This window comes from Cygnus atratus, chromosome 1 (assembly GCF_013377495.2).
Source record: "Cygnus atratus isolate AKBS03 ecotype Queensland, Australia chromosome 1, CAtr_DNAZoo_HiC_assembly, whole genome shotgun sequence".
Lineage (NCBI taxonomy): Eukaryota > Metazoa > Chordata > Aves > Anseriformes > Anatidae > Cygnus > Cygnus atratus.
The window spans coordinates 104,872,694-104,893,272 of NC_066362.1; the positions used below are offsets into that span (position 1 = coordinate 104,872,694).

Sequence of the window (20,579 nt, forward strand, 5' to 3'; positions counted from 1 at the left end):
TCCTTTAAAATAATATTACTTTAATGTTATTTTCTTTTCTGGATAGAGGGGAAAGACAATTCTGTTTTGTCATTAAATAAAATCCCCTGATTTAAAAGCCTATCCTTTATGTAGAGTCTCTAGCATTGTACTGGGGAAGTTTGTTTTTGAAAGATCTAACAGGCACTATGAACTGTCATGCCCTTACAAGATGGAATAAGCAGTACTTAGCTGCACGTTCATGGAAAATAGCAATGCATTTATCCTATTTATCAGAAAAAAAAATAATTAAAGATTGTGAGGTGGTAGGTAAAAGCTGCAGTTTTCTTTACAGCAGCCAACCATTTTGAAAGATGCTAGCTCACATTCACGCATTCGTTACTCCAGCAGAAATGGAGACACCACTACCTGCATCACTAGGAATCCCTGACTGAATGGAGCAACACGTCCTTTATAGCTAAGCAGTCGGGAAAATACCCTAATGATTAGCTGCTCATTTGATCTAAAATTTACAACAAGGGGAAAAAGGACTTTGCTTTTTAAGCTCTCGCCTTCCACACACTCACAGAATATTAATGTATTTGGAGTTTACGTATTATGGGCATCAAAGAAAACGAACGGTAACTCAATTCCTGTAAAGAATGATGTTGGAAACAAGCAATGTTTTGTGTTTGTGTAAATATTTTTATTACGGGCATAGCTTCTCAGCACGGACAGGGCAGCAGGCACATACAAGGACACGCTACCAGCACGACTTATCCCTTCACGAGAATAAGCCATAGCGGCAGAAACCCTCTTATGCCCTCTCAACAGCATTGCTATTACAGTATATACATAAACTACTACATAGTAGTAGCTACTTATGCACAGTAAATGGTTATACCACTGCCAACAGCCGCCACCACCCCACACCTCGGCCGCCAGGGCCCGGAAGTGACGGGCGCTTCACCTGCTGGGCGGGGCGCGCGGGGCGGGGCGGTGCCCGCCCGCGGGGAGTCGTGGGGCCGGAGCAGTTGGTGGCGGTTGCCCGCCCGCTCGCGCTGCGCTATGGAGCCGCCGCTCGCGCCGTCGCTGCCGTCGTTGGCGGTGCTGCTGCTGCTGGCCCTCGCCCTGCTCGGCCCTGCCGGTGGGCGCCGGGACGGGACGGGGCGGGGCGGGCGGGCAGGCAGGCAGGCAGGTGGCGGGGAGGGGAAGGGAATGGAATGGAATGGAATGGAGGGGAAGGGAATGGAGGGGAAGGGAAGGGAATGGAGGGGAGGGGAAGGGAACGGAATGGAATGGAAGGGCAGGGCAGGGCATGGGCTCTGTTGGGCTGGGAGAAGGGGCGGTAGCCGTGGTCCTCGTGGCGGTGCCGGTGTCCCGGCTTCTCCCCCGTGGCTCCGGGGCGGTGGCTGAGGCTCGGAGCCCTGCGGCGGGCGGCGCTGGGCTTTGTTCGCCGCCAGCCGGCGGGGGGCTGCCGCGGTTCGGCTCCCTCTTCCTCCTCGCCGCGTGAAGTCGACCTGCGGGCTTCATTTTTTCTTTTTTCTTTTCTAAATTTTAATTTTTGTCGCTCCTCTCCTTATTGTGTTCATCTTATTTATTTATTTATTTTTAATTAATCTTTAACGTGGTGGTGGTAGGGTGTGTGTGCGCGAGGCTGCCAGCAACGGCCGCAGCAGCTCGGGGCTGGGGAGGGAGCGAGCCATGCCGGGGGAATGGGAGCGAAAAGAAGGGGTGCTTTTAATCAAATTTAATAAAAAAAATTCGAGAGAAATCAGCGCCTAACGCCTCCCCCGACCCTGCATCCAGCCGCGAAGTTGGTCTTGGCGTGGAAGGGGCTGGGTGGCTCGCAGAGCCCTCGCTGCCCAATTGTTCTGGATTCAGTGAGGGCGGTCAGAAGCTCTGGTGGAAAGTTGAGGGAATTCGAGGTGGGAAAAAGCCTCTGCATTACACATACCCAAATTCATTTCATTTTCTTACTGGGAGAGAACAAAGGGGTAGATGTTGTCAAACAACAGCAACAAAAGCATGCCTGGCCTGTTTGAAACAAAAAGTAGGCAAACGCTTGGCTTGGTTGCTAGCATGAACTCGGTTGAACCGCGTGCAATGTCAACGCTTCCTTCAAGTGACTTCGAAAAACATGTTGTGTTCCGCCTAATGGTGGCCCGAATTTATGTGAAACTGTGGAAGGTGACAGAACACCTGAGGAGGTTAAGGTTTATGGCAGAGCATGCATCAGCACTGGCAGGAGGACAGATTTTGTTTCCTGTTGAAATGCTAATGCTGTGTTGATGTCACGGGGGAAATTACTCATGGGATCAAAATTCTGCCTGTTTAACAGAATGATGGGCTCTAATCTCATGCGTAAAGGGATATCGGTAGTTCTGCATTAACTCACTTTCTTTAAGCAGAAGTTGTGCATGAACGATGAATTACAAGTATTTAGTGGCTGGATTAGTGATTAAGGTTTGTACTGAAACACTTCGTGTAACAAAAGCTGGGGAAAAAAGCTTGTCTCGAGCACAATTATTTTATATGCTGTAAATGAGCTGCATTTCTGCTAAGATATCAAATGTTACAATGCTGTAAAACTAGAGATAATTATTATGATGAAACAAAACCAGAACCAGATTTCACACCTCAGCTTTACTGAAGTGTTACAGGTGTCTTCAAACTTCACTGTGAAACTGGATGACTTCCTAAAGAAAGTCATAAATATTCATAGTGTATTTTGATTAGGAATATTTTAGCGTGGTTATTGGGATGACTAGCCTGAAAGATGCACAGATTTCATAGTCCTCCGAAAGAAACAATTTAAAAAATTAGTTTATCATTGGAGTTGATCAGAGCTTCCTTGTGTTTTTTTCTCTATTAAATAGAATTAATATTTCTGTCAGTGGTCCAGACACACATTGTTTCCTTTGAGGAAACAGAGAGCAGTAAGTTGCCTTTCTTTGTATGGACCAAAGTTAGAGGAAGCCATTTGTGTGCAGTTGTGTGAAAGCTGTTGGCAATGGAGCATGGTCTAGCTGCTCAAGTCCTTACTTGAGTTTGTGGGAGTGGAGTAATTTATCGTGGTACTTCAGGGCTCCTACTGAAAGTTCTGGTTTTTTTCCTCCTCCTCTCCTGTAAGTCTAACTTTCCTTGTTTCCACCTTGGTAAAAGTAGAAGATTCAAAATAACTGATTTTGTATAAATCAGGAGGCTTATCTTGACTGTACAAAATAGACCCTCAGCAGGCAACCAGGCTGGGCTATTCTGTGTTGAAAGAGAGAAGTGTCTGGGTTTAAGCTGTCCCTGAACCCACCTCAGGGGTTTAATCTCTCTGCTAAGGTCAATTTCACAGTCATAAATAACCAAATTGGGAGCTTCCCCTTTCCCTTGCAGGAGGGAAGGAGTTCATCCTTGAACACTGGGATACAAGGGGAGAACCATCCTCTTCTACCCTATTGTTGTAACTAGCCTGCATTGATTCTAGCGACTGCCTCTGTGTTAGTTGGCTGTGCAACTGATAAATAACTCATGGTGGTTTCTCTTTGAGTTGGTGCTACTGCAATGTGACCACAGAACTGGTTGGTGTAGTGAAATTGAGTCTTCGGCTGCCTTGTGGTCATACAGTATGAGTTTGTATTTGGATCACTTTTTGTAATCATGAGACCTTTTCTAAAGCTATGTTACTAATTCTTCTCTATCTAAAAATGCACTCCAAACACTGTGGTAAGTGAGACTTGATGGCCATCTGCAAGGTCTGTTGTGTATTTTGGTTAAGTATGATTGGTCACTTCAAGTAGTTGGGGATTCCCAAAATGTGCAAACTCTCTTTAATCTAAATTAACATTGTGTAGCTGTCACCAACAAATCCTTTAGTAGGCTAATCAAAATGATATACTCTTCAGCTCCTGAATATTTTTTTAATGAGAAAATGTATATTAAACTGTTTTCCAAAGGGTAGTGCAGAATTTTGGTTTAAGGAGGTGGTGATTTGTTACCACTGGCAGATCATTTTGTTAGGTCTTATGGTTATGCAACTGTTTTTGATGCATTCTAAGTCCGTCAGCATTTGGTGGCTGGTACACTTTGTCAAGTATGGGTAAGAAGGGACTTAAGCCTGTTCATGTTTTTATGCAGCACCAGGATCTTACAGAAGCTTCAACTAGGAGAAATTTGACTTTTGCATTTTGATACCACAGGATCATTCCCATCCTAGTATCTTTATTGCTAAGCTGCATATGTTTGGTCAGTTGAGGAATAATTTTAACAATTTGCAGGGTTCAAGTTCTTCTTAGCTTTTCATGTCAGTGGACAGTTAAATGATGTTCAGTTCTCCTTTCCTAGATTTCCCAAATCGTAGTATTTTCAAGGCATATGAAAAACTTTAACCAGCAGTAGCTGAGGTTGTTGGGTTTAATTAGTTACTGTTGTGACATTAGCCTTGAGATTTGAATTACAATCATTTTGCTTTATCTAATCTTCTGTTTATCAGAAAGTATTCTATGCATTCAGTGTGCTGCTGCAAAAATGATTATAGCTTGTCACTTTGCTCTCCTTTGGCTGCCTCCCCTTGCTAGCTTCCCCTGCGTTGCATCAAGCATCAGCTGCCTGTCTTCACTTTCAGTGTTTGTCGCAGCATTCTCCAAAGCGGATTCCACTTCAGCAGTGGTAGTTTCATCTCTATATAAATGACTTCTTTTGGCTTCCATTGCTGTTTTCTTTCTTTTTTTTTTTAAAAAAAAAAGTTTCTTATGAGTACTTGTATGCTTTGCCTTTGATTCCATTCACGCTTCAAGAAGTTCCCTGTAACCTTGTAAGCATCTTTGGATCTGTCTTGCTATTGCAGTGTTTTAAAACTCATTTGCCACAGTGACCCAGGAGATGCATACGCAACAGGGAGTTTGTTTTTGGGGCCAGTATTGATTCATAGTACTGCCTAACTAATTTCATCATTTGTTGTTGCTTGCATGTGTTCATCAGCTTTTAATGTCAGGGACTCCCTTTTTGCTCATGTTGCAACTTCTGATTCATTTCATGAAGCTTTTAGATGCTGTGTGAAACATTAAATAAATTTCAACAATTGTGTGTCTCAGCAGCTTGTAAGAATACCTCCCCTGCCAATTACAGCAATTTAGTCACTGCTGGCTAAATATACAGTTAGCTAGCTTATGCTGCCTTTTATTTAAATTCATCTTTTCACTAGTTTGCATCTGACAGGGAGTGGTTATTAAAAGAGCCACTTCTGCCTGTTGTCATGGGAGTAAGTGGCAGTGAAGCTATAGTTATATGGAAACCCCTTTCAGTAGGAGCTTCATCATAGCAAACCCTCCATTCTTGCTGGTAATTTTATTTACTGCACAACTGTCTTAGTTGTGTGGGTGAATGGGTCTGAACTGAGAATCCTTACAGTTTTCATTACCTTTTATTACCTTTTTTTTTTTTTTTAACCAGTTACGATTGCCTGATTTGGAACAAGAAAGAGTTGTGCCAACAATCTGTCCTGCTACAGGGCAGGAATGAGTACCAGGAAGATGGCAGAAGAAGATGAAGTGAAGTGTGTGATCAGTATTCTCCCACGTGAGAAAAATATGTAACCCTGGCCCGGGGAGCTTTTTTGGGGAGTTTGACTACATCACTAAATCAGGCAATTGGTCAGTTGTATGGCTAGGTGTTACCTCAAGGATTATTTTTACAACCCGTTTCAGGTGGTAGCTGGCATTCTTCTGGCTCCATGGTGAGCCTCTTCAGGGAGGTCTAAAGTCAGAAAAACATGAAATTTTTGTAAGGTTTTGTAAGGTTGTACTGTTTACCTGTTCCTTTTCTGGATCCAACTCAATGGGATCGCTAGTCTTAGTTGTAAGCAAAGGATCAGCTGTAACCTCAAACCCGTGTGGGTGGAGTATATAAGTTTGTTTCTGGATGTCATGTGCTTGTTGGATCGGGTATTCTAAAACTGCAGTGTGATAGACAAGTGGGATCTGCAGCTCTGGTGGCTGTAGGCTGCAGCTAGTCCTGAGCTGTTCAGCAGTGACATGATTTCCTTTAGCTGCTTTTGAGAAGCATCTGAAGTGCTCAATGGTCACAAGTTTTGCAGTTCTGCTTGCTGCTACCTTTTTTTTTTTTTAATGTAGCACACAGAGTTGTATCTTTCATGCCCTGCAGCTAAAACCTACATTTGGCATGTTGAAAGATGATTAATCAACAAGAAATATTTGGTGTGTGTGTGTGTGTGTGTAGAAAGAAGGATGAAAATTTCTTAAATTCACAGCTGTTTTAACTAGTGTGGAGTGATATTGTATAGGTAGTTGAAATTTCATATATCTATAGATCCTGCATTTTCTGTTTTTTCCTTCTAGATGTATTAACCACTTAAGCTACGAGGAATGTTCCCTCTCAGTTAAGGTCTATAAAATAATGAATGTGTATACATATAATGACTCATTAACTTTCTGTCTATTTAAGGTGGATATTCTAGTTCTTTGAACACGTTCCTTTCTGGCTATTTCTTGCAGTGGGGAGGAGGGAGGCAAAAACAAGCAGTCACTTTAAAACACCACCACAACAAAGACAACTCACAAAGCAACAGCAACAAAAATATACTACTGAATAAAATAACTTTCAATCTTAATTTAAAACTTGCATGTGCTATGAAAAAACATGGCTCAGTAGCTCGGAAGACTCCAAACCGCTTTACTCAAGTGAAAGTAATATGGCTGCTCAGTTAAGTGCTTGATTGTACTTAAACTCCCTAATGCATTGACTGACAGATGTGCCTAATGCTTTCACACTGCAAAAGGGCTGCTTCATTCATCTTCCTTTTAAATGCCATCAAATTGGCAGGAAAAAAAAAGAATCATGTGACTTGATTGCTTAGTGGCTGTACAACCCTTCAGTATCAGTCGGGTAGCTGGAAAACATGTGACTTGCAGGGCTGAAAGCACAAACCAGCTGCTGCAGTTGGTGTGGACTGGTAGAGGAGAAGCAGGTTTTTGTATGGATAAAGGAGTGTCAGGATTTGTTGTTTTTTTTCTTGTTTTGTCTTTGAAAAAAGTCTCTGTAATGGTTGGACGCCATTTCTTTTTACTCTTCTAAATGGTATGTTGCGATGGTTCCTTAATGCCTCTTAAGTGCAGTGTGAAGGTACAGTTTCACGTTGCACCTAGGTGCATTAAAGATGTGGTGTGGTTACATCTGGTGTGACTGCATGTGTCCATCTAGGCTGTTGCTGCTTCAGTGACGGTTTTGGGTTCCTTCTTCCTCTCCTGCTGTCAGAGTCAGTGTTGTGCAGCTGATTGAATTCACTCAGCTGGTACAACAGAGGACTTACGGAGTGTGTTATTTTCTTACTGGATGAGTTCATTAAGTCAAGACACTCCGTGGCTGTGCAGTGTGGGGATGAGCCCTGCTGCTTACTCTGAGAGCTGGCAGCAGCCTGGCTGGTGTAGGTGTAACGCAAAATTTCTCTATGGGGGTGGGGCTCCATGGCAGTGTAAGCAAACCCTTACTGAGGCTACAACAGCCCCTCAGCTTTTCTGTGTCCAGCTTTGTGCTACTGAAACTTGTGCTTTTTTTCATGAAACCTTTTACTGGCATGAAGGGAGGTGACACTCAGAACTGAGGATGAGAAGGCAGGACCTCAGTAAGTCCGAAGTCATCTGGTTGCCTTTTCCTAAATACTGCAGGTTGAGCAAAGTCGTACTTGACCATTTGAACGTGACCAAGCATTAAAACTCAGAATTCATAGTGGTCTTCTACAGATGTTGGGCTAAACAGTATTCCCATGCTTAAAATTAATCTTAATCCCAATTTTTATTATAATAGCCCTTCCCTTTTTATGTGTGGCTGCCCCCCCACCCCATCCCCCAAGCATATCCTTTAGTTCAGTAATGAGATACAAACTCACCCGCTCCCAACTTGATAAGTACGTCCCTCTTAAGTAAGGTCATCTGCTGCTGTAGTTGCTAGGATACTTGGCTAATGACTTTGGGTTTAGCAACAAGAATAGCTTCAAGAATGTGCTGAGCAAGTTAGGAGCACAAGGACAGTTGGAAAAGGAAAGGAACATGGGGTAGAATCAAATGGGATATCAAGGGAAGAAGTGAAACTTGAGGGAGATGAGTAAAAGATCAGTAAAGCTTTAGCCCATGCTTTTTAGATTTTCCTTGTTGCATAGCTATTCCAATTGATTTCAGTGAATTGCGGTTGGGAATGAAATTAAGATCATGTTATGTATTTACAGGATTAGGGTTGTTTGTAGTTCTGTTTGAGTCTTAGAGCTTAAAAAAAAGTATTAGACTGTGAGAAAGAATAACTTCTAATGTTACTGTGCAGTATGCTTTAAACTGGGGCTTGAGTATGCAACTCTACATGAGCAACTTATTCATATGATCCTGCCACAGAACTCTTGTATTACAAGTAACGTCCAAACTGAAAGAGAATATTTTTGTCTTCAGAAAGGCAGTATGCTTAGCCTGTTTCATGTTGGTTTTAGTGCAGTTTTTCTTTATTTCCATTGTGTAACTTGACAGAGGATTTGGGGATTCAGGTGAACTCAGGTAGAAATTCAGTAATTTAATGGTTATTGTTGAATTGATTTATTTTTGTCAGATTTCTTAGACTAGGCTAATGCAGGATTGTTTCAGTTTCTGTTCAAAGCAGATACCTTTAAGATGTTGTTTGTGGAATTCTGAAGCAGAATCAGTCTTTTTGAGATGTTCTGCAGAAATTGGGAGCTTTGGCTGGCAACAGTCCTCCATTTCTGGAACTGGCCAGATTTCAGGTTCCGTGCTACTTAAAAACACATTTCTGTGAGTCTGGGGATTGGATAGTAGATAAGAAAGTAAGGCTTATTCTTAATAGCAGAGTCCTCTTTAATGTGGAAGCAGATGAGAAGTCAGAAATAAGCAGGGAGAAAGTAAATCCATGTCACCCTGGTTATTTAGAGAGTAAGTGCAACTGGGAGACTTTGGCTGGCAAATGTGCCTCCGATAAGTGGTTCTCCCAACCCTGGCTGCTCAGATGAAGTGAAGTTTGGAAAGACAAACCCACTGTTTGGAGACCCAGCAGGGGTGTAGTTGATTGTCCAGGTGATAGAACTTTGCCGGGATCATTCTGACATGGATTTTTTCCCATGTTGTGCTTTAAGTGCTCCTGCTGTTTCATCAGCTTTCTCTTTGTAGTTTATGGCAGAAACTTCCTCTGTGCTGGTAAACTGCTTCAGCTTGTGTACAGTGTGTCCTGAAAGCTTAACCTAGACCAGATCTCTGGGAGTTTGATCACTCAGCTTCATCCTGCTACTGGGGAGGCAGCTGAGATGAAATGTGAAACAGAAGGGTTTAACATCGTGCCTCTACTAATGCTATCTTGAATTGAAGCTCTTTCAGAAATTGCTTTGTGAATTTATTTTCCTGAGCTACTATATTGAATCTGGGACTAAATAGGCTAGGAAGGAGGAAACAGTGTTTGGAGTGAAGACTGGAAGCCAAATCTCAACTTTTTCTAGGCTAGTGTTTTTATTTTGAGATGTTTACTTTCTCTGGCTCCATAAACTTTGGATCCCTTCTGCATAGTAGAAGGGCTTCAGTAAGTTGTGGGACTGGTTAGCTTGTGGAGCGTTCACCTAGGAGATCAGAGATGCAGGTATGAACATCTGTTCGAATGTTGAGTCTGCTTTCTTCAGGGATTAACAAGTGTTCTGCATGGTGGACTTAGGCTAGTATAGGCAGGCAGGTTTTTATCTTCTCTCTAATCTTTTTTGATTGGGCCTTTTTGAGGTTTAAGTAAAGGCATAGTTTGTTAATGTTGATAATTTTAGAAATACTAGATTTAAGTGTTGGATGCTTTTGCTAAGATGGTGTGGTGGTGGGTTTTTTATTTTCTACTTACTATGAACTGAGCTTATTTTTGAAATCTGTACTGTAGCATTGTACAATAGCCATAGTTAGCATCAAGCACTGCTCTGTAGAACATATTAAATATTAACTTTCTAAAACTAGCTGGATAGTACTTCCTTTGTTAGAAAAGCTTTACGGTTTGCTTTTACCAACAGTTCATTGACTGCTTGCTTGTTTCTGTCCCTCCTTTCTTATTTCTCTTAGCTAAGATGAGGTTGCTGTGCTGGTTAAGTGATCTTCAGTGACCAGGAGTCTGACTAAAAATGTTAAGAAGATGTGTATTGAGTTACTAGGGATTTTGGATACTGTTCTGAAACATCTCATGAGAATCTGTGTGCTGTGGCTGTAAAATAGAATTTTAGAGTTTTATTCTCACATCAGAATTCTCCAAATCTGTTGAATTTCCCTCCCAAAGGGAAGACAACTACTTCTGTGTGTCCTTCTATTAAATCGTAGGTTTTTTTCTTGCCATTGTTTCTGTAATGCTTACTAAGCTTAAAAAAGGCTCCTTAGTGGCCTTTCTTCTGTGTTGTTCTAAGTCATGTCTTCGGAAAAACAGTGAATTTGAGAAAATATATGTGACTAGAGCTGGTTGAAAAGTTGAATTGACTCTCTTCCCTTCATTCACTCCCCCCCCCCCAGTTGATCAGCCTGATTTTTCTGAATCCTGGTAAAACTTCCTCAGAAACTAAGGCAAGGTTAACCCTGTCTTAATCTCTTTCAGACCTCATTATGACTAAGGGACATGATGTTCTCAGGATTTTGCCATGTGTTGAGGCTTGCCAGAAGTTCTAGGGTTTATGACGTGGAAAGATAGACGCAACGAATCTTCATAACACATCTGGCCCAAGTTCTTGAAAGTTTTGGCTATAATGGGCTTCTACTCTTGCTGTTTGAGGCAAGATGCTGGGAAATTGTGAGAACCCAAACCTGAAGCTGGGCTTTGTGGCCCTTGAGGATCACACTGGTAAAACTAGGATTCAGTTTGTGTTGCAGTCAGTTATGATATCATGGGAAAAAACCCTAAGCAAGTTCTGCAGCTTGTGGCCGTGCTGGCTGTACTGATGTGACTTGGATGGTGGGTGCTGTAAAATCACTAAAATTAGTAATATCAAAATCACTAAAAATGAATAATATTAAATATTCTTTTCACTTTATTTTTGGTAAGGCAACTTTTATTCCAGTTCTTCTGTTAGAAGCACCCTGCCTTGCAGAGATGTTCATTGGCATCACTTGAAGATACTAACTCTTTGTGGAGTCAGGAAGCAGAAGATTGTGAGATGGTGACTTCTGGGGATTTGTGCTATGAGGAAGGCTTACAATGTTTGTGTCAGACTGTGCCAGTAAGCAGTGGGAAACTCGCTCTGTTAGGTACTAGTTGGTAAGGACGTTGGTGTAAGTTGACTTTCCAAGTTTTATGGTGTTTTATTTCAGAAATGCAGTTTTGTCAAAGTGGATGTGGGGAAAAAGGGGCAGTTGGCAAATTTTGCTTTATATTATTAGAACTAACTTAAAATAAGAGACTCATTACAGTTGAGAGGCATATTCCGAAGTAAAATGAGTGGGGATTTGATTCTTGAGACTGAAGTCTGTCAAGCAGAAAGATTTGATCACAACTATGCAGACAAACATCACCTATAGACTATACTTGAAAGAAGTGTCTCTTAAGTGAATTTTGTAGCATGCATTTCTGATTGATACTTCTGAAGACCTCATTCTGTGAGGAAACCTTCATGCATTTACAGCCATTTCCTGTTTACGAGCTGCTATTGGCAAACCATAAAGTTTGCGGAGAGCCTGCTAGTACAGGTGAAGTACTGTGCAAATGTAGAATGTATATTGATCAACTATGATTTTAAGTGCAGCAAGATATGTGAGCTCAGCTCTTATTCTATGGAGAAGCAGTCTGTGCTTCTTTGCAGTTGTGTTCTGTAGCAGTTGCTATTTCAGACATTGGTTTGAACCTGGTGGCAGTCCTGCTGTTATGGTGTAGCTTTGCTACTCCTGCCCTCTCTGTATTTCTGTTGCCTTTGCCTTACCTTCTGTGCCAGCTGATGGTTTTTCTCACCTTGCCTGTTTAGAGAGGGATTGTGTTCAGTGGGTTATGCAACACTGCCATAAGATAGTGCTATCTGATTGTCGGAAATGTTCCAGTCAAGCTTAAATTTACACTTCAGTTTGTGTAAGCAAGCAGCCCCAAATTCCAGTGTATGCTGAACTCCTCACGTTTTTAATCTAAAAAATATTTATCATTTCTGCATTTAGTATTTAATGAAAATTTGTCTTCTGTTACTTGTGTTGGAATGGAGAATGCACTGTTACATTTGTTGTGTTTTCTGTTTTGAAAACTCTCTTAAATGATACTAAAAATCACTTTCCATGAAGTTTTATCACATATACCATTTTTCCTAGATTAAAAATTTAATAATGTAGTTTGCTAAACTGTGTTCCACCTGAGTGCTATTTAATGGTATGTCCAAATACTCATAAGGAACTACAGTTTCCTGAAAAATGGTATACTGTTTTGCACTCCTTTAGAAATAATGTGAAAAACTTGTTCAGTCAGTGACTTGCAGTAGGGTCAATTTCTCAGAGGTGGAATTATTTAATTTTCATTGAGAACCTTAAATCTAAATGCTCAGAACCAAAATGTGTATTGACCTCTTACATTCCTCTGAAACTTTTATAAGGGATAATACTAACTAGATCAAGGAATGGTACTCGTCTCTTCTTACCCATTCACAAAGGCTCATTCTTCTGATTATCCCTACTGAATTTGAAATGTTTTTTCCTTGAAAAAGTATTTGGGAATGATATATGTGCGTTTGGACCAATTGCATTTCTATGTTGATAGTTTTCAGTGTTCTTTTTTTTTGAGAATCTGTTACACGCTCCTATTCTTCACAGTGATTTGTTAGCTATAATTAAAAATCAGACAAGTTCATGTTAGCACCTTTGAATAAATGGGTTAGCTAACTTGAGGAATCACCATCTTTCTGGTATGTTCAAAGAAGTCTGGAAAGTCTGAAACTTGATCCATAAAACTCCGCTAACCAAAACAATTTAGGTTAGAAATTAGGAGACGTTTCTTTTCAGAAAGAGTAGTCAGGCATTGGAATGGGTTGCCCAGGGAAGTGGTGGGGTCATCGTCCCTGGGGGTGTTCAAGGAAAGGTTGGACCTGGTGCGTAGGGACATGGTTTAGTGGGTGACATTGGTAGTAGGGCAATGGTTGGACCAGATGATCTTGAAGGTTTTTCCAACCTTAATGATTCTATGAAATACAGATCTTTGCTCAGTCTGATAATGTCATACTAGCACTTAAATGCCACAGATGATCCTCTTATGTTTTGAGGAGTACACTAGGGGGGTGAACAGAAATTGAATCTTTCTGATTTGAATGGAAACTGGAGGAGGTGAGGCTTGGGGAAAGCTTGGAGACAATGCCATCCGATCACTGTGGGCATTAGCTTCGTATAGGTCTTTAATGCAGTTAACTGAATTGTTTGCATTGAGGGTGACCTCAATCATCTAACCTTCTGCTCCAAGCAGAGTCAACAGTGAGTACTTCAATCTTGCCTTATGTCAGCTGTCACTAAATCAACTGCCCTGACTTCCTTTTTGGTTCTTTACAGCTCATGTGCTAGTAGAAGCTTTTCTGGCCAATCCTGCAGCCAATTCACTTGCAGGATCCTTCTCCACAAGCCTTTATTCCTTCACTGCCAGCACTCCCACGTCCTTTTCCTTTGCCCCCAGTTCTGTGGTCAATTTTGACTTATTTCAGTTTGTCTCTGTTAATAGCATGAGTAGGTAGTGGTAATAGTTTAAACGAACAATAACAAAAACACTACTAGTAGTAGTAATGCAATGATAATAGTCCAAGAGTCATAGAAGGTAAGCAGTCTCTTAGCACACCTGCTCTGGCTAAACCTCCTTTGCCAGCGTATCTGGCAGCAGATGGGTGTCTCTTCTGCAGAAGGGGATCTCCAGCTAGTATTAACTGCTACTCCCTCCTAGTGCTAATGCTTGATTCAAGTCCAGCTGGCTCTGACATCTCCTTTGAACTAAGATGCCTGCTGCTTCTGCTTGTCAATCTAATATTGACCAAACAACGGACAGAGTGGAAATATAGCTTTATCTACAAGTGTTCTTAGGATCACAGAACCATAGAATGGTTTGGGTTGGAAGGGACCTTAAAGACCATCCAGTTCCAGCCCCCTTGCCATGGGCAGGGACACCTCCCACCAGACCAGGTTACCCAAAGCCCCATCCAGCTTGGCCTTGAACACCTCCAGGAATGGGACATCCACAGCTTCTCTTGGCAACCCGTTCCAGTGCCTTACCACCCTCTGAGTAAAGAATTTCTTCCTTATGTCTATTCTAAATCTACCCTATTTTGGTTTTAAACCATTACGCATTGTCCTATCACTACCCTCCCTGATAGTTTCTCTTCCGCTTTCATGTAGACCCTCTTTAGGTACTGGAAGGCCACTATGAGGTCTCCCTGGAGCCTTCTCTTCTCCAGGCTGAACAACGCCAGCTCTCTTAGCCTGTCCTCATAGGAGAGGTTCTACGGCACCTTGATCAACTTTTTATGGCCCTCCTCTGGACTTGATCTAATAAGTCCATGTCCTTGTGCTGCGGTACAGTCTGAGTTTCTAGAGTTCAGCTAGAGCTTCTCCACTATATGGAAAAGTGCAAGTTGAATAGTAACATGAGCTAGTGTGAAAGTGCAAGTTAGAGCTTATGTGCACTGTTTGTAATAATTTTTATTATGTCTGAGGCTATAATTCTACAGATGTGCCAAAACAATCTTATTCTTGCTGGACAAGGTTCTTGTGGCCTTTTATCTGTCACTGTAGTGGTAACATCCAAGTGACTACTTCATAGCCACGATGGACAGCAGCCTCAACGTACAAAAATGACTCCAAAAACCTGAACATGATAGCCAGCAAGGTGGACAAAACAGTGGATGTAAAAATGCGAAACCTAGTTCCATAACAAGTCAATGGAGAGTTCTACTTCCTGATTGTGATGTATGTTCCTATACACTTAAGGAGGGAAGCCTATACTTGTTATAAAATAAAGGGAATCTTGCTTCAGGCCTTTCAGCAAGTCTGTTTGGGTCACTATATAGATTATTTTACAGGGTTGAAGTGGGGAAATTCTATTCAGAAACATGTTTTCTTTAGTCACCCATACAGATAAAGATTACACAGCCTTTTTTGAGAAGTAAGTCAAGTAGAAAGGACCAACAAATCTGAAAACTCCCTGAGGTTTTTGAAAGGAATTCATTTGTCCAGTCCTTATAACTCATCACAAAGTAACTTGTCTTGATCTAACACACAGTCCTGGTTGGCTTTGTCACCGTTTCATGCTCTCATTTTATCAATGAGTGACTAGCTTTTGATTAGGTGACTTTTTTTAATTCATTCCAAATGCGTTATTGGAAATACTCTATATTTTCTGTTTTCAATAACTTGAAAATTTTCAGCAGCAGCCTTTTCATTTATTTAGCTTCAAATGGGACTCAAATTGCACAAAAAGACCTTTCAAACAAAGATGCAATTGCCTATGGGATATGATTCCAAACTAAGACTACCCGACTTTGCATTGTGTTCAGTAACATACTGCACAGAATTTCTTAAGCAGCAATAAAAGTTTGAAATGATTTTTAATGATAATTTGACATGATTTTTAAAGTTGATTTCTATACAGGAAGAAACAGTATATGATGGATTTGCTAAAGGAATTGGTATAATTTTTTTTTTTTCTTAAATGAACGTAGGAACTTCAAAAAAGTTGGGCTTTCATTGTGTCGAGATAAGTTTCTAAGATTTTAGCTGTCTGGTTATCTAGGCATTTTGGTTGTACAGAGACTGGTTTTAGGCATTCTGTTCTGGAAAGAATATAGTAATGTCTAAGAGAACATTTGCTGTGGAACTGTGAAGTGATTTTTAAAACATAAAAATATTTTTTTATAGGTCTAACGAGAAGCCTGAGTATAACTTCAGCTGACCAATCAATGTTTGAAAAAGCTCAAGGAGAAAAAGTTACGTTGCCATGTACTTTTGTACTCTCAGAAGAGGATGAAGGCCCACTAGATATTGAGTGGGTCTTGATACCAGCAGATAATCAAAAGAAGGAACAAATAGTAAGTAGAGACTTTTCTGCACGGTTCTAATTAAATTATTAAAGTAAATCAGTATATGAACTTTGGTAGTGACTTTTTTGACTTTGTTAAAATTTTCAAGGTGGGATGCTTGTGGTTTTAAATAACTTTGAAACACCAGTCATATGAAATGTAGTGGAAGTTTTGGAATAATGAGAATGTCATGATATTTTGTACTTAATCTAATAACTAAAGAACTTTAAAAATGCTTCAGAGTACGGAAAACTCTGCTCGTGTATGTGTATTATTTTCCTGGTTGGAAAATTTGAGAATTTTGTATTATGTATTAACTCTTTGTTAGTTATTAAGGCTGTCATTTCTTCTGAAGCCTTATCGGTAAGATGACTTTTTAATAGAGATTTTACAGAATGAAGATCTGAGCAATTTTAAACAGTTTTCTTTAAGCCATAAATCAGTGCTGACATCTCGTTACTTGGGCAGGTGTTGAGTTGGAGTGTTCATTAGACCATTGTATGAGGTGTTACTTTGAAAGTGGAGGTACTACTTGTAGAATCATAGAATGGCTTGAGTTGGAAGGGACCATCAAGATCATCTAATTTCCCGCCCCCCCCCCCCCCCCCAGCCGCATAGGAAAGGATGTCACCCACTAGATCAGGTTGTCCAAGGACCCATCCAGTCGGCCTTGAACACCTCCAGGGATGGGGCATCCACAACTTCTCTGGGCAACCTCTTCCAGTGCCTCACTACCCTTACGTTAAAGAATTTCTTCCTAATGTCTAATCTAAATCTAATCTTTTGGTGTAATACCATTCCTCCTTGTCCTATCCTGAGTAAAGAGTCCTTCTCCATCCTTTAAGTATTGAAAGGCCGCAATGAGGTCTCCTCTCTCTCTCTTTCTTAGGGACATAGTTTAGTGGTTTTGGTGGTAGGAGGATGGTTGGAGCAGATGATCTTGGAGGTCTTTTCCAACCTTTTATGATTCTGTGATTCTCCCAGCAGCTTTCTCTTCTCTAGGCTGAACATCCCCACCTCTCTCAGCCTTTCTTGATGGGAGAGGTGCTCCAGCCTTCTGATCATCTTTGTGATCATCTGTCATGGTTATTTTAAACAGTAGAAAGACACTGTTAGGAATCTGAAGATAATACTTTTTTCAAGTGCTTACATGCCAAGTAGATTTCTGAATCATATTTATTCTTTTATAGATAATTATGTATGCTGTAGACAGAATTTATAATCATTATTATGCTGCTATGACTGGGCGAATGCAGTTTACCAGTTCTGATCCCAGATCTGGTGATGGTTCGTTGGATATCCTGAATTTAAAGTCAGCAGATACCGGCACATACCAGTGCAAAGTGAAGAAAGCTCCTGGAGTTCAAAGCCAAAAAATACAGTTGACTGTACTTGGTAAGCAACTTTTTTTTCTTGAATTTGCAGTGACATTTTTGTGTTTATGCCATCTTATATTTGATATATAAAATGAAAACCTACATAGGGCAAAGGCATCCTGAATCTATCATCCCTTATTGAGACTTCAGGGTGGGCACAGACATTGTTCTGTTTTTTTTTTTGGGGGGGGGGGGGGGGGGCGCAAAGGGAGTAATATTCAAAATAACATGCACTTTAAAAAAATTTAAATCTGGCTTGTATTTCATATAAAACCTCTCCATACTTGCGAAGGCTTTGTTTCACTAACTTTCTTTAGCAAAACGGTCTGACCTACTAGAACATAACTAGCATTTTTGATTGTGACTTATTAATTCAATAATACTTTATTTATTAGTAAAGCCAGCAAGAACTAAATGTTCCATTGAAGGATCACAGGAGATTGGAAAGGACGTTACGTTGAAATGTGCGTCACAAGAAGGATCTCCACTTTTGTCTTATGACTGGAGAAGAGTATCTGGCACACAAGAACTTCCTGCCACGTCCACGCTGAGTACTGTCAAACTTTAATTTTTCAGAATTATAAATAATAAAGATTGTATTCATATTTTTGACATATTTTGACTTGTTAGCATCTCATGCATAGTTTTAGTATAGAGCAGTCTATAGAAGTGTCACTTCTGTCCTTTCACTGGATAATAAAACTGACATTTAAATTAGCTGTTTGAAGTTGAGAAAAATTCTTACCATTAAACTGCAGAACCATGTTCACCCCTGCATGAATGTTTTGACTTCTCTTGCTTTCTGATTCTTGGCTGCTTTCTGCTCAGATGGGCAGCAGGCAAGAGTCAGAATAGTCTAGACCAGTGATTACAGCTGCATTTGGGAAAGTGGAAATAAAAACTTGATTTTCATTAGAGATTGCACAGAAGTTCTCAATTTCTGATCAAGTGATAGAACTTCTTGCTTAAGAGGTTATGTGTCTTTAGGGGGAAAGTTCCTACGCGTAAAGGAGAAGGTTTTCCCTCTTACATTAGCTGACATCCAGGAAAGAATTCAATGTTACAAATTTTGACTGAATTCAGAATTACTGTGGTGGTGTTGATTTTCTTGTGAAAGCTTCATTGTGAAAGTTTATTAGTAAAGCCAGTTTATTAGTAATTTGTGAGTTTTGACTATGTGAAAGTTATTCTGGAATATTTATTAGAATTATAGTTCTCAGTACCAATTCTTGTTGGTCTTTGTAGTTAGAAAAATTTTAATCCTTGGGGGAAGGTATGTTCACCTTGCAGTTGGAGCAGTTTAAGAATCTGCTTACAAAGAGAAGTATTTTAATGTGGAGTGTGCATGGCATATAGGTAAAAGGGTATCATGATACCATGTGTCTAAAAAGTGGATGTCCAGGGAAGAGGGAACAGGAACTTGCGTGGTTCTTCCTCATAGCGGTCTCTTTATCCTCCCTTAATTTATGGTTCAGGAATTTCCAGAGGGAGATGTGGTTCCAGTTTAGTTGATTAGAACAACCTCTGACTTACAGGAACTTCTCCAGTCTACTTAGAACTTCTGTAGTCTCTTAGTATCTGTATATCTTAAGGGTCAGATGGCTCTTCATATACAGTTATTTTTTAAGCATTGTGTTGTTCTTTTTGAACTTTTGCATCCTGGTAGCGCTGTTTATGTCCTATTTCTTTTGACAATGAAGTTAGTCAATAATGTCTCTCTCTTTACCACTCAAGGCCTTAAGTTTCTGTTGTTCTGTTGTTATTCCTTCTTATGCATCCCAAATTTGTCTTATGTTTTGGAGAAAAAAATAAAAAAATAAAAAAATCAATTGATAGTGCTGGACAAGAATTATTTAGGAAGTATGCAAAAGTGGCATTTAATATAATGAAAACAACAGTTGTTTGGGGTTTGTGATTGTAGGTTTGGGAGCATTGAACGTGCTCTCAAGGACCTCTATGCTGCCTAACTTCAGCTGGAAGAGCTAAGTATATGTGTGATTCTTTGTTACCATGAGGTAATCTCTTGGCAGCTTTAGGGTTTAAGTGCTGGTCGCAAATCTATTAGCAATTTAAAAATCTTGCAAAGGTAGCTGTTAATAGCTTTGGAAGCCTTAAGGGAAATGTTCTTCCTGCTTTCACTCTATCAGCATAGCTAGACTTAACTAGTTGCCCATTGGAGTGCAAGGTTTAGGTCAGATTTGTCTTTCATGATGAACATGAGTTCTGCAGACATCTGAGCTGGTTGTGCAGAATTGGTTTCAACACAGAAGAGAAGAGGGTACCTCTGTGATGCAGTTAATCTCTTATATTTTAGTATTCTACATTAAGGTGAGAGAATTGGCCGTTTTAAGCATCTGTTTCTTTCCATTGACAGAGCAATCTGCAGGCTTAGTATTAAAGTCAAATTTTGTGGAATAAGTATTTTTGAAATAATAGTGTTCTGTGGCACAAGTAGAGTTTTGGATTTTTTTTACATGGTATTTTTAAGATTTCATGTATGTGCGGGAATAATAATTCTGTAGCACTGAATAGGAAACTAAACTTTGGTAAATAGTAAACACTTGCTTTCTGTTCCTTGTAGATAGAAATACGGGCGAACTTCTCTTGAAAAATGCGTCTCAAGAGTATTCTGGTGTATACAGTTGTGTTGCTTCAAACCGAGTTGGCGAAGATGAATGTTCTATTGAGCTGAATGTCACCCCTCGTAAGTGTTGACTGTATAGTCATACTGTGTTTTGTGTAACTGAATAACCTTGTTTCTCTAAATTCCTAAAAAGGTTTAAAACAACAAATAAACTGTTATGCAACTGATGGTTGCAGCTTTAAGTCTGTACTTCCCTCCAAATACTGCCTTTTTTATGCAGGAATCTGCAACTCTGTTGTCATTCTAAATCATGGATTGAAGCATATCTGATTTAGTGATATGCTGTTAACCTGGATCATGTGGAAACATACTGTTTTTAATGTTGAGAGAAAAGAAAATGGTCATATAAATTTAACACTGAAAAATATTGTAATTTATCTATTCTAGCTATAAATACAGCTGGTATAATTGCTGGAGCTATTGTAGGAACTCTGCTGGGTCTCTCCTTACTGGCTTTTCTCGTCTTCTGTTGCTGTAAAAAACACAGAGAGAAGAAGTATGAGAAAGAAGTACATCATGATATTAGGTAATGACATACCTAATTTCTGAGTAGTATTATTTGAAAATTAACTTT

General features: G+C 40.2%; 1 protein-coding gene across 2 annotated transcripts in view; it reads left to right on the top strand.

The window, feature by feature from the left end:
- Nucleotides 1–965: 965 nt before the first annotated feature.
- Nucleotides 966–20,579, top strand: part of CXADR (CXADR Ig-like cell adhesion molecule) — a 33,247-nt gene continuing 13,633 nt past the window's right edge. Inside the window, exons 1-6 of one of the 2 annotated variants that reach the window (XM_035545751.2) lie at nucleotides 966–1,105; nucleotides 15,825–15,994; nucleotides 17,176–17,380; nucleotides 17,757–17,912; nucleotides 19,943–20,065; nucleotides 20,393–20,531. In XM_035545751.2, coding sequence (XP_035401644.1) covers nucleotides 1,027–1,105; nucleotides 15,825–15,994; nucleotides 17,176–17,380; nucleotides 17,757–17,912; nucleotides 19,943–20,065; nucleotides 20,393–20,531 — 872 coding nt within the window. In that variant the 5' untranslated portion in view covers nucleotides 966–1,026. The remainder of the gene's footprint in view (nucleotides 1,106–15,824; nucleotides 15,995–17,175; nucleotides 17,381–17,756; nucleotides 17,913–19,942; nucleotides 20,066–20,392; nucleotides 20,532–20,579) is intronic. The other variant, XM_035545752.1, reaches the window with a different exon arrangement.